Source organism: Alosa sapidissima, chromosome 20, assembly GCF_018492685.1.
Source record: "Alosa sapidissima isolate fAloSap1 chromosome 20, fAloSap1.pri, whole genome shotgun sequence".
Classification (NCBI taxonomy): Eukaryota; Metazoa; Chordata; class Actinopteri; order Clupeiformes; family Clupeidae; genus Alosa; species Alosa sapidissima.
The window spans coordinates 8335535-8349456 of NC_055976.1; the positions used below are offsets into that span (position 1 = coordinate 8335535).

At 42.1% G+C, this 13922-nt stretch overlaps 2 protein-coding genes across 4 annotated transcripts; both read left to right on the forward strand.

Annotated features, from left to right (window-relative positions):
• The first annotated feature begins 4621 nt into the window (after window positions 1-4621).
• arl13a (ADP-ribosylation factor-like 13A) lies at window positions 4622-10443 on the forward strand. Of its 3 annotated transcripts, none has more exons than XM_042074648.1 (10): window positions 4622-4682; window positions 6120-6227; window positions 6549-6619; window positions 6893-7142; window positions 7388-7493; window positions 7925-8124; window positions 8250-8343; window positions 8509-8785; window positions 9152-9268; window positions 9590-10443. In XM_042074648.1, the coding sequence occupies exons 1-10, from the start codon at window positions 4663-4665 to the stop codon at window positions 9685-9687; spliced, it is 1341 nt and encodes a 446-aa protein (XP_041930582.1). In that variant the 5' UTR covers window positions 4622-4662; the 3' UTR covers window positions 9688-10443. The 3 variants fall into 3 exon arrangements, with proteins under 3 accessions (XP_041930582.1, XP_041930580.1, XP_041930581.1); XM_042074646.1 differs by lacking the exon at window positions 4622-4682 and adding an exon at window positions 5391-5501; XM_042074647.1 differs by lacking the exon at window positions 4622-4682 and adding an exon at window positions 5391-5501 and having other exon boundaries at window positions 9623-10443.
• Window positions 10444-10963: 520 nt separating this feature from the next.
• tmem35 (transmembrane protein 35) lies at window positions 10964-13632 on the forward strand. The gene is made up of 2 exons (XM_042074541.1): window positions 10964-11191; window positions 12284-13632. Exons 1-2 carry the CDS (start codon window positions 11072-11074, stop codon window positions 12644-12646), a joined length of 483 nt encoding a protein of 160 aa, XP_041930475.1. The 5' UTR covers window positions 10964-11071; the 3' UTR covers window positions 12647-13632.
• The last annotated feature ends 290 nt before the right edge of the window (window positions 13633-13922 follow it).

Genomic DNA, 13922 nt, shown 5'->3' on the forward strand with positions numbered 1-13922 from the left:
CCTATGGCGGGGAAATAAGTCTAAACGCGAAAGCTGTTTCAATTCCCCTTCCTAAAAAAAATCACACATGGACATGGAGAATGTTTGGTGTTAAAAAGTGAAACCTACGGAGCCCCTAAGGGGACATGAGCAAAACAAAATCTGAAACTTTCATGTGCTCACCTGAAACTTTTATATGCTCACGTGAAACTTTAATGTGCGCACATGAAAATTTCATGTAAAAAGGTTTTGCGTGCACACACGAAACTTTCATGTGCTCACGTGAAACTTTCATGTGCGTACACGTAAACTTTAGATTTTTTTTGCTCATGTCCCCTTAGGGGCTCCGTAGTCTTGTTTTACTGAGATATTTTATTTTATTTTATTTTATTTTATCAAGAACTATTAGGGTCTTAGAAAGGAAATTGCATTCCCATATTTAGGCATGATTTGAAACACTCAATGGATAAATATAATTTTGGAAACTATGTTCAAAGAGGCACATTTATCTAACCTATTATGGCTCAATTTACTTTGGCTGAGCCTCTAACAAATTCCATGATGTTTCCATGAAGTTGAACCCCAGTTGAACACTTCTCTAAATACTAAGTAGCCTAAGTCCTAAGGGATACACACAAGTAATACACAGGGCAGGGACACTGGAACATAAAGGCATAGGGGTAGTCCACCGTTCTTTCCCAAACCTTTTTACAAATGATTATTCAATTATTACACCAGTACTGGGGGTAAAACCAGTACTGATTACTAGGGCCCCAAGGGGATGGAGGGCCCTTGAAAAGTTTGGAATATATACATAATGTGGGGGGCCATCAGGACTGCCTATGCATCTTCTGCTACACCCCTGATTACAACACACTATGGAGATGACCAGTTTCTGGTATTTAGGGACAGCTTGCTTCCCCATTTGTTTTTACAGGAAACATTGCTGTGGGATCACTGACTAAATGCTACTTTCTGCAGTTTCTGAAAGCTAAAGTATTGTTCAAGCACATATTTTCTATCGGCCCATGTTTTAGCCAGGATGTTGGCTCTGTACACAAAGAGGGGTCTGCCTTCCTCAGATTCCTTTTTAGGTCGTCTGCAGCGTTTGGCTCAGGTTCAATGTCAGGCTGCACTGTGAGTCAGCCAGACAGTTCTAGGGCTTCTCTGTTGACTTCCACCAAACACTTTGTATTGCACTGGAAGCAGCACTTAGTATTTTGATCACCCCTAGCTCAGCACTCTCTGTTTCCCTTTCATGAAGTAAGGAGACGTGGGCGTGTAAGAGCTGTAAATTCTCCAGGAAGAATGTAAAACGACATTTTTTTTATATTGATTTAAGCTATCGAGTTTTGTGTGTTTGCGCAATTGTGAAAAAGCAAACATGAACTGGTAAAGTAGGAATCTGTATGGGGAGGAAGATTAGGGCCACCACCTGTTCAGTTCTGTGTTAGTTCTGTTTGAATGTGGTTGTTATTCTAATCCAAATCAAATAGGAGCTTTCATTCCCCCCAGTGCTTTGCATGACCTGCTCAGGACTAGTATTGTTACACTGCTAAAGTGGACGTTTGTTAGAGGAGGAAGGCAGTGAATCTCAGTCATTTTAAGTCTATGTTTATTTATCCAAAACAAATCAAATTAACTTCATGTCCATAATCACAGAGATATTTTTTTATTATGATCCACATGTACTTCTGTTCACCTCATGTTTTCTCATGCTCGCTGAAAAATAGAATAGAGAAGGTCAAATACACATGATCAGAAAGAAGCCGCAAGAAAAAAACGCAAATCACTGTGGACACTCTGTTGTTTCCCCCTGTCACCTCAGTTCGGAGTGAGTGAGTGTAGTTTCTTATGAATGGTTTCAGAGTTGTCAGCTCAGGTAGGCCAAGGCAAGTGGCTCTTGTTTGCGTTATGTCTATAGAATGTTGCCATGTAGGCTGGTTTGTCAGCTTGACACCTGGGAGGCCCGGTACCTCCCTCTCAAGGAAGCCAACCAAGATCAAGACCGATGCACTCATACTGAAAACTACCTGTCAGTCTTAACAGCTCCACCTCTCTCACAGTCGAGTGGGTGTAGCCAGCCTGTGTGACTGATGGCTCTTCAGTCCACCTAGGGGCAAAGGCTCAGACTGCAGGCTGAGACATAATCTGGTTAAAGTATGCTGTAACAGGACCCGCTGGAGGAAAACACACGCCAAGTGGGCGCAAAGAACAATATTCGCTGTGAACAGAAGTATATGTGGTGATTTGTTTGAAAGGTGCATAGTACTTATTTAGCGCAGAATGTGAAGAAGAAATTTGAGAACACAAAATACCGGTACACTAAGAAAGTCAAATGTTGTATAATAGGCTTATATTAATATCTCTATTCCAGGAAAAATATCAGCGCCAGTGAAAATGCAACAGCAGATAGGCATATGTGTGTTTGTGTGTGTGTATAGTGTAATGTAGTGTCGTGTAGTGAAGTGTGAGTGTCCAATTACTGATCCCTCTCTGGCCCGCTATGTGTGTGGTGTCCAGTCCAACTGGACGATCGACTCGCCTGAGTATAGTCAGCAGATGAGAGAACTCTCTGATTGGACCTTTCTCTAATGACTTAAGGGGATGAAGCAGAGAGATGAAAAGGCAGAGACAACGAAAGGGAGAAAGGAATAAGCTCGTGGGGGTCATTTGCTGACATCACACCCTGCAGAGTAGTCACAGGCACTAGAACCGCATTAATATGATTTGATATGGAGGCGGCAGAGGGCCTGTTTCCGGGTATGTTGTTGCTGTAAACATTTAGACAGGGGCTACTTTCTGTTTACAGCCTAAGGACCCATTGGGCAGGAAGCCAGTTTCCGCAAATGCCAATTCGGTCATTTACTTTAAAACTCATGACATCATTTTAAATAAAAAATCTCACAGACCTCACAAGAAGGCAGGATTTACAGCCCTCTAGTGGCAAGCACAGGATACAGCAGCATACATTGTCACAATTTGTGCCATTACAATTGGTTTTATGTGAATAGCCTATAATAACATTAGGAATCTTGGAACTAGTCATTACAGCATTATTTCATTAAAACACAATGCAGTTTGCAGTGTACTAAGGTGGGTACATCCCTGTGCAATATCACTTAAATGTGAATTGGTTCCAAAATTGTAAAATAAATTAGTTAATCCTGTACACATTCTGAATCCATCCAATGGAACAGGTCCAGAGAGCCATTTAGGATAGAAAATGTTAAATTCTCGTGTTCTCCTTCAAGTACAGAGGCTATTCATAACTATAACTATATAACTATACACAACCCAGTCAGCACCCCTTTCATTACTAAGATGAACATATTATTTATTCAATACTTCCTTTGTCTACCTATATTATTATGACAAGAGTCCTACTCAGTATGTTTCTCTGCCCCTGGCTGTTTGTCTGGAGGCTTTGTGTTTCTCTACCCTTCCCTTTAAAGCTCAAATGTATTCAACTGGATTCAAGTCAGGCAACATATTTGGCCAGGTTATAGTTTTCACATTTTTCTTCTTCAGAAACTCGATTGATTTTCACAGTATGCTGCCTATAATAAATATGTTCTCCCCAACCCCTTCTGCCCTCGTGCAGCCCCATATCACCACCATCCCACATTCACGTTTCACTCTCAGAACTCAGAACTCTCAGAACCAATTGCTGTGGTTGCCCAGGCTCCGTTCCTGCCAAACATGCTGGACCCCCATCTCAACAGAACACATCTATCATAGTCTCAACTGACCCAAGACATGCAGATAGGCACATATGTAATGCAGTAATGCAGGCACACATGTAATAACAGCTCCATCAGTCCAAACCTGGGAAAGTTCCACAGTTATTTTTAGTGCAATTAGGGTATGCTATTTTGCATTAGTAATCACAGGTTTTCTGACTTGTGTCAGTAGTCACAGGTCAGGTATATTCACTTTTGTTGAATTTAGTTTTTTACTACTTTCAGGCCTGTGCTTTTGGTATGGTCTTTCTAAATGGTTTTTGATTGTTCAAAAGATGAAATAGCCAACTTTATTTGTCAACTTAATACAAATATTGAAAGGTCATGCCATTCTGAATCATTTGACATTCAACTGATTTTGCACTGGGGTGACCTCCCTTCTTCTATAGACTGTAGTTTAAACATTCATGAAATAATTCAGATGATTCATATTCCGCTTGTTTTCTTTTGGACCTTAAACAAATATTGAAAAGTCATGTACAAATGTCAAAATGTGGTCGAAAATGAATCTACAATTCATCAGTGCATGCAGTCTGGAGTGTGTGTGAAGCATAAGAACATAGTTATTGCGTGTAGAAATCGTTGGAACCCACTGTTCCCTTGCAGAGTAATCTCTTGCCTTTCTCAGCAACACTGACTAGCAACTACAGAGTCGTGTTGACATGTGTCCTCTTAACCCAGGTGACTCACCCGATGTCACAGGTCAGCTAACCTGCGGCAGGAAATAGATCTCATCTCACCCAAATAATCACTATGCTGTGCTCTGAGCACTGGCCAGTATAAATAGACAGATCACAGATTGGCTGAGAGGCTGTGATTGACATGTCATGCCTGGCACCTCCCATATGGGGTGACCAGGGGATTACTGACATAATTGGAGCCTGAGGAGTTTTCTTTACTGGAGGGTCAAGATGTTACAGTGGAGAAAACAAACAACCACATGGAGACAGACATATTGCTGTAAGTAGGCTACTTCAGAGATTACTTCATATTACTTTCGTCATTATACCCACATGTAGAGGTGCAATGTTCGATTGCAATCTCATATGCACAGACTTACTTGCCAAGTAGTTTCTCTTGGAGGATTAACACAGGCTTTACTGTGTTTACAGACAACTCACTTATATGCGAGCTACATACAGATTATCTATACTGCAAAGAACTCCCAATATGCTTGTTTAAATGTTCAACAAATCTACAGTAAACAAAATAACCTTAGGTTTTACTAACTAAGGAGTATTGTATGGTTATGTTGGCCTCGGTCTCAGATATGGAGAGGAGGCAACACTCCAAAACTCACACATGCAGTGAGTACATGTAATTACATTACTGCAGGGCTGAGAACATGGACAACACTTAAAAATGGGTCATTCTGTTTTGAGGTCGGGATAAAAAGAGACCCTTTAATGTTCTCAGACCAGCCTAGAGGAGCTTACCTCAAACAGATGCTGAGAACAGAAGGATGAGGCAGACTGAGTGATCTCCGTAGCCTAAAGCCTCCCCCCATACCCAAACACACCTGTTAATGTCACACGTAGCTATGGGCTTTTGTGTGGTACAGGTGTAGACGCCATTATCCTACCCAGACAAATCCGAAGGCTGTGCCTGGAAACCCAAATGAAGCCATGATTCAGAAGGTAGAGGGGGATACTCTCTTAGAACAACAGCTATCTTAAGTGTGGATGGGTGATAGAAAATGTCAAGAACCATATCTGTCAGTTGTACTAGGTTTGAAGAACAATTGCGAGCTATGGAGCCCAGACTGTATAATTTCTACTGGTAAGAGAGGCTGCTGTTGGTGTGGGTTAGGATTCAAGTGGGTAGAACACTTGTAGAACACACGATGGAATAGATGGAGATAATGAGATATGTGGCAGTTGTGGTTCCTTACAGTTCTTTGGTGAAGTGGAAAAATGTTGTGGGAAAAAGTTTTGAAGAACTATTTTCTTGACCAATTCAGATGTTGTTTTTTAAATTAGTATTAGTAATGTACTGAAAATATGTAGTAATGTACTGAAAAGACTAGTTCATCTCAACATAATATGATACTCTCACCATTTGCTACTGTATGTTGTGCCGCCATGTGCCGTGTTGTACATTCCTCATGCCATGTGATTTTATTTTTCCGACCTATGTATCCATACGACAACAGGATAGCAAATTCAAAAATATATCTATTATTTTAGCATTATTCAAAAATCTTTGTAATGTATGCATATGAAGAATCTGTATTTTAACCTGGTTGCTTGTGAAAACATTTATAATCCTCTACCTCCTCTTTTAGACGCTTGACAACATGAGCTTAGTTGGCCAGTAGTGGCAATGTCTTACTGGCTCCTGTGAACAGAGTTGGCGTGCAGCCCTCCTGAGAGATGCTGTGCATGTGTGGTGTTGTAGGTATGATCTGAGGAGAAGATGGTTGCCACTCTGCTCCCCGCAGCTCAACATGTTCAACCTGATTGGCAACTGCTGCAGCTGGGTCTCCAAGTTCCAGCAACCCATGAGGTACTCGTCCGTTTGTAGCTGTAATGTCATCTTACCGTCACATTATTCTCATCCTGTTTTCATAATGATTCTCTGTGCTTGCTTAGTAACATAATCAGGACCACCATATGCTGAATATTACCTCACAGTGTGGCAATACCTTCAGTGTTTAGTCACCATTTGTTATTATTAGAAGGATTAGATGGCAGTAATCCCCATGACTCATTAATACTATGACGGTCTTGAACACAGGATTCCCTTGAGAGTGTACGAGCAGCCTCTCAATGCTGCCAGTGGGCACACTGATATTATAAGCCTACTGTTTATATTTTCTTTTAACAGGAAAGCAACAGTGCTTGTGGTTGGTCTTGACAATGCAGGGAAAACCTCCTCAATCAGAGGAATGTTGGGAGGTAATGAATTATTGCACTTCAAGTCTTCTTTTTGTGATTGGTATTCATATTATTCATATTAAAATGACAGTGTACAGTAGACGTCCTTACCATGTTAAGAACTTATTATTTAGAATTAGGGGCATATTTTACCAGAGATAATCTAGTAGGCGGTAACCAAATCAGCTAAAAAAAAGACAAATATTGAACTAATGTCTTTAAATTCAAAAGATGGTCTTGTTTCTGCGCTGCGCTGGCTTTTGTACTTGACTGATGACCGCTCTCTTGCTGCAGTGCCCCCAGGTGAGGTGGGTCCCACCCAAGGCTGTGTACGCACTGAGCTGCGAGTGGAGAACTTCCTGGTGACCGTGCTGGACATGGGAGGAGCTCCAGAGGAACGGGAGGCCTGGACGGCGCACTACGGAGAGGCTCATGGCTTCATTTTCGTGGTGGACTCCAGTGACCGGGCCCGGATCAAGGAGGTCAAGGAGGAGATGGTGGACATCCTGAGGCAGCCCAGGGTGGCTGGGAAACCTTTCCTGGTGTAAGCCAACTCACACAAGACATATAAAAATGCACCTGCTTGTGTGCACTGTAAATACAACCCAGTCTGTATAGTATATATAGTAGAAAAAGTAGAAGTATTTTGTGTGTGACATGATGCATCTCACCCCTGTTGTAAAGGTAAATGTAAATGTTGCGTTGTAGGTTTCACTCACAGCACACAGACACAGATTTTGTTCATTCCTGTCTCTCACATTATTCTTTTTTCCATGTACCAATCTTCAGGTTAGCCAACAAGCAAGACAAAGTGAATTCCATGCTTGGGAGTGAGCTGATTGAAATTCTCTCACTGGAGCAGCTTGTCAACAAAAGCCGGTCTTTGTGTCACATCGTGAGTTAAAAAAAAACTACTTCTATGGTTATGATTATGGTCATTGTATTTAGCAGACGCTTTTGTCCAAAGCGATGCTTCTATACACCCCAGCCACAACAATCCATCTTCACCTGTTAATCCATCCATCTTCACCACAACAATCCATCTACACCTACACATGGTATAAAAACAGTTTATCAGCTGTTTTTGACCTCAGTGCCAGTGATGAGCATCAGCTTCAACACTAACTCAAACATGGAGATCTGGAAGTCATACTTACTGTATGTTTATGAACTGGTGACTGATTAGCTATGGCCATGCATTACTTTTATGTTATATTTAAAAATAGATACATGTCTGTTATACAGTATCTATGAATACTATACCGAAGTCTGGACAGTGAACTGATGTGAACTGACCCATCCCGTCCCTTCTGTATTGTCTCACAGGAGCCGTGCTCAGCCTTACTGGACCTGAGGAGGTGGTCAGACAGGAAGACGCTGAGGGGTTTGCGCTGGCTACTTCGGGCCGTGAGCCTTGACTACTCCGAGCTCTGTGCGCGCATCATACGTGACGCGCGGAAGCCCTATGGGCAGGACGAGAGGGAAAAGAAACGAGAGAAAGGTCGCCGCAAGACCAGAGAGCAGAGGTTAGAGCGCCGCTTCTCTGCAGTAGCCTATGGCTCAAAACTGCCACCTTGTGTTCAGTAAAGATGTTCCCTTACCACAAAACAAATTTAACAATACTGGTTTGTATTTTGTCATTCTTGTTCAGGCATCCTGGAAGCAAAAGTGACTTGCGCAAGGAAAAGACCAAGAAATCGAAAGGAGGCAGCTCACTGCAGCCTATCCGAGATATTCTGAACAGGGTAAATCAATTCTTTCTTCCTTGCCCTTCACTCTTCATGACACCCTTCCATTGCAGGTTATCCTTGTTTTGTGGTTAGTCATGGAGGGCAGTCATCAATGGATTGAATGGATCAATGGAATGGTTGAGGAGCTCAATGTCTGAAATTTAATTTGAAATCTTCTAGGAGGACTCCCTGAAAAAGAAGCTAAAGAAAAAAAAGGTAAAGGGGAAAATAAAGAAGGAGAATGCCAAAAACAGTAGGGAGAATGAGAACGGTGAAGAGGAGGTTGATGAAGGTGAGGCTGCCGAGGCCGAACAGGAGCACAACAGCGAGAAGGAGAAAGCCAGCAGCGCCCTGTTGCCAGGGAAACGAAGCAAACTCAAGCGAAAAGTAAAAGTGAAAGAGGAGACCTTGGATCTGCCTGAATCTCTCGACACCGATGACTCCAAACCCTCCAAAGGTATACAGTGAAGTGCTGCTGACAATGTCTTTTAGCATTATTGAGTGCAAAACACACTAAGGTTACCTACCATCTTAACAGAAAATCTACATGACTGGCTTCTTGCATTTATTGTGTAAGTCACCTACTCAGGGGCGCCGCTAGGGAGCGGGGAAAGTTAGGATGATTCTAAGGGCCGAGCACTGACAGGGGGCCCCCATAATAATAATAATAATAATAATAATAGTAATAATAATAATAATACTATATAATATTGGGGGGCCCAGAACTATTGTCTGTCATAGGGCCTAAATGTTCTAGCTGCGCCCCTGCACCTACTGACTGCAAAGCACTCCATCATTTCTAGTCTGGTGACATGCGTTTCAGGGGAGAAGGGGGAGAAGAGAAAGAAGAAAAAGACAATCAAGGTCAAACGGAAAAACAAGATCAACACTGAAGTGCCAGCAGCATACACTCAGCCTGTGGATCTCTCGGCCACTTTTGGTAAGTACAAGTGTTGTAGCCGTGATCCTGTGAACTGTGCCAACTGTGGTAGAAGTAGTGGGCACCCAAAGTCTGGTCCAGCAGGATGTCATGACCCAGAACTTCAGCAGCCTCTTTCATCGATAAGGCGTTTTTATTGGCCAATGTAAGCTTAAATTTACAGCCAGAGACACATTAGTGTGAAAAAACCACACAGAGAGAGAGAGGAACAAGAAGAGACCAAGAGGTGCAGTTCCCTCCTTGACCAGATGGGGGCAGCCCATGTGCATACTGTAGGACCTGTGAAACCAAATGTGTCCAATTTTCCCTGTTTCCTGATAGATCTTTACAGAAAAGCAATTTTGGCTCTAAAAGCCCGACAGGAGCAGGAACGGGAGCAGGAGCAGGAGAGAGAGCAAGACCAGGGTCTGGAGCGGTGACCACCCGACCGCTCTGGCAGAAGTCTTGGCCATGTGATGACCCCATAAGCTGGCCTCCGCACAGCTGTCCAGGGGTTTATGAGCTTGCCGTGGCTCCTCCTTGGTGACTTATCCTTGTGTAGCCGCTTCTCTGAGGAGCGCCAGCCAAACCTACTTTTCAGGACACGAGGCCTATCTGAGACTTGTTCCCAGAGGCAGCAGAAACGGCGCATTCCAGAGACGAGCAGCGACCTAACCCTGGATAAGTCCATCTCATGTCAATGGCTTCTAGGATGTCTGCATCCATTCTCACAGTCAACTGATGTTCTACCTGAAACCAATAAAAATGTAGGCTAGTTCAACGCTGAAAAAAGGAAATGACTGCTGTGTTTTGAATGTGTATAATGTATTTCAAATGTTATACATGTACTGTGGTAAGACCAAACAATGTGATTTTGCTGTACATGATTATTTATATTTGTATGTAAACGTATGTAGTGGCATTCGACAGTCCATTTGATGATAAGATCTGATATTTATTTATGTTTACTCTGTTCTTTATGCTGGTGTGAATTTCTTTTCTATAGTTCCTCTTGTAAAAAAGGGGGACACTTTTCAAAAGAACTGATGTTGAAATTGTTTTAGTTGCCAGATGAAGAATGTTGCCAATTTTTTTTTTAATCACATACTGTGACCATGTATGGCAGGACGTTGTCTGCATTTTCAGAGGTGGATGTGTGTAGAACTGATGTTATATGACTACAGACTTCACAGATGTTTCCCATTTAAATAAAACAAGATACATATTTTCTACCATCTTGTTTTTTGTTGATAGCCTAAACAAATACTTCTAACTGGAATTTCCATTGACACTCTTTCAATGTGAAACTTTGTATACCATGGCACTGTTTTGACTGGTTGCCTTGAATTGTTACTCATTTGTTTTGGTTAGATATGGAAATCTATTCATCCATACTACATCAGTGGGTCACAGTGGCAACATTTAGGTCACTAAGAATGACCTGATGAAATGCCTAAATGTAAACAATGGGATAGGCTATTAGGTTTCTCTTGCCATAATACATTGCAGAAATAATACCCAGAGACAATAAGCAGCCTTGTACATCACTTTGAAAATAAGAAAAATGTCTTGAATAATAGTCTGCACGATATTCCACGTGCATGTGTTGAAAAATAACTTGATTGTGGCATTCAAAACAAAGGACACTTGGACCCTGTAACAAAGTGGCACGTCGCCATATTTGATTCGCTGCGAGCCCATCCCCCTACATGTATCTTCTGCACAGGCCACTGTGGGTAACCTAGTGTTAGGCTACAGTAGGCGAACACAGCAACGGATAGCCTATTTTCGGATCGTAGGACTCTGCAGGGAAATTAACCGAAGATGGCCTCACCAAGGACAATAACCATTGTTGCCCTCTCTTTTGCACTGGGTCTATTTTTTGTTTTCATGGGCACTATTAAACTCACGCCAAGACTGAGCAAAGATGCGTACAATGAAATGGTAAGTGGTCGTCGCGCTGCATCCTGCGATAGCCACATCGAGGGCATCTGGTGCACCTGGGTCACAGCAGTATTGTTAGATTTACTGTATTGACGGTAACGTTTTTTTCCCGATTTTCATCACACACAATTGTTGTTCATTCATTCATTCATTTTTATTTCCATAGCATAATTACCCATATGCGCTCATCCAGAGCATTATTGCCATATGGTGCTCTTTTCTGCATAGCCCGCAGCACAACGTGAAATTCGTTTTGAAAATACAAATACACGGATAAATTATTCGTTTTCAGATTCGGCATAGAGGCGTGTTTATGAGTTACCAACCTTAATATATTTAATGAAAGTTAGATCAATCACACGTAAAGCTAAATGGTGTCAGCCATTGGTCATGCTATATGGAGACATTGTATTTTCCCTTGTAATTTGGTTAAAATGGACTTTCACATGTGGTCATGTTACCACATTTACATGGAAAAGATAGGATTGTTACATTTCTTTAGCTATGTTAATAATTTCTTACTTCGGTAATGGCGGCGCTTTCGAGCAAATTCTATCTGCGCCGGCTGGTGCTGATGCTGACGCTGATGCTGAACTGTCGGCTGTTGAGCTAGACCGGTTAATATGTGCATGCCATGCTTCAGCTTAGGTATGTACTAACTAGCCTGTCTTTGCTGGTGGAGTAGCCTATTTGCCTCATGTCATTTACTAGTTTGAGCCAGCACTGAAACCATCTGAGCGGTACACTTTTGCATTAGCATGAGTATGCATATTTGGACCCATAAATTGTGAAAGTCTCATGAGTTTTCCCTGACCTGTAAGGTTTAAACTAAATTGAAAAGGCTGATTTGAACAATAGGGCTGCCCATCCCCCAGTTTAAACTCCCTACCAGGCATGCCTAATTATGGCGCTACTGTAGCCTGTTTAGATTTTGCAGTACTTTCTTAAAGTGACACTTGTGAATAGAAAGCCTTAATAAGGAGAAAAGGCCTCAGCCAACCTCTAGAAGGCATATGTGTCATTATAGATTATTTCCTGTTCTTGCTTACTTGTTTTGACTGATTGTTAACTTTTTCAATTTTTGATTTGCAGAAAAGGGCCTACAAGAGTTATGCCAAGGCCTTGCCAGGACTGAAAAAGATTGGTGTGAGCTCAGTGCTTTTGCGTAAGATCATCGGCACCTTGGAAGTGAGCTGTGGTGTGGTCCTCACCCTGGTTCCAGGGAAACCCAAAGACGTGGCCAACTTCCTGCTCCTGCTGGTCATGCTGGCCGTGCTGTTCTTCCACCAGCTGGTGGGGGATCCCCTCAAACGCTATGCCCACGCCCTGGTGTTCGGCATCCTGCTCACGTGTCGCCTGCTCATCGCCCGCCAGAGCGACGACCGGCCAGAGCGGGAGGAGAGCCGGGAAGCGCAAGTTGGCGCCCAGGAAAAGAACAAAGTCAAGCTCTCCTAGTCCTGCCTCTCCCCCCTGGCTTGGCCGGAGGACAGGCCAGGGCCAGAGAGAGGACATTTTATGCTGGATAAAAGAGATTGGTGTCCAGACAAAAGACAGTCGCCACAGAGTGATCTCCATTCACCAAAGCCCCGTCCTGGCCAACCTGCCTGACCGGTTATCACACTCATCAGCTCTCTTATGTTCTGTCCAACCATGGTCATCAAAGAGGCAGTAACACTGCTCATAGCCTCTGTGTTGTCTCTATTCACCCTTGTGGCAACTGTTTGATATGTAGCTCTGTGAAGGGGAAGGAAGACACGCGTTGCAACCATCAATCTGTTATTCCTTTTCTATGTTTTCTGTTTACGTAGGTTCCACATCAAAGGTCATGATCCATAACAGCCAAGCAGTTGAAATAACTCCTACTGTTGAAGAATAAGTAATGTTATGCTGAAAGGACTAATTTTACAGTAAAGACTACACTTGATGCTTTTATAAATGACCTGATACAAAACTGTGTGTTTTTTAGTTTAGTTAATTCCCCAAGGTTTAAGTAGGCTATTTATTTTTTATTTAGTTGTTGAATCATTAAAGTTGATTACATTGGTTGAATTTATCATAATGTTGTTGTATAATGGTAGTGATTTTAGTCCCATGTTTTTTGCTCCTTTTTTATGTTGTGTTTAAAAAAATTACTCTCCGTAAGAGATACTATTTTGTATGCATGAAGAAACAATGCCTTCTCATTCCACAGACTCGTAAAGAGGAGGAAACATGCCGATAATTTGTTTTTAAATGGAAAATGTTAATGTATGTTAAGTTGAGCTAAGAACCCTTTTCATCCCCAGATTTATCTCCCAAAATGTTTATTTTTTAAAAAAGGTCAGCATATAACATATCATGCTGGGAAATAGGTAAAGAATTTTATGCTTCTGCTGTACCACATTCAGTAAATCAATTGCCATTTGGAAATGAGCACCTAATAAAGACTTATCCCACCAAAATGAGTTCTGCTTTATTTAAAGTCAGGTAAGTCATATTTTGGTAGTAGACCAAAGTGTGTGGCTCCTGATATGACCTGCTTCTGACAGTCTAGACTATTACATCCCCTGGTGGAGGGAGGACAGACATGCACAGAAACATCTGATTTTATAATGTAAATAAAGCCATTTTGGCGACATTTCCCCATATGCCCATATGTAAGTATGTATCTCGGGTTTAACTGATAAAGTCATAATTTTGTGCATTGATTGTAAGTAAATCTTGGGTGCTCCTTGTTGGTGCCCCCCACCCA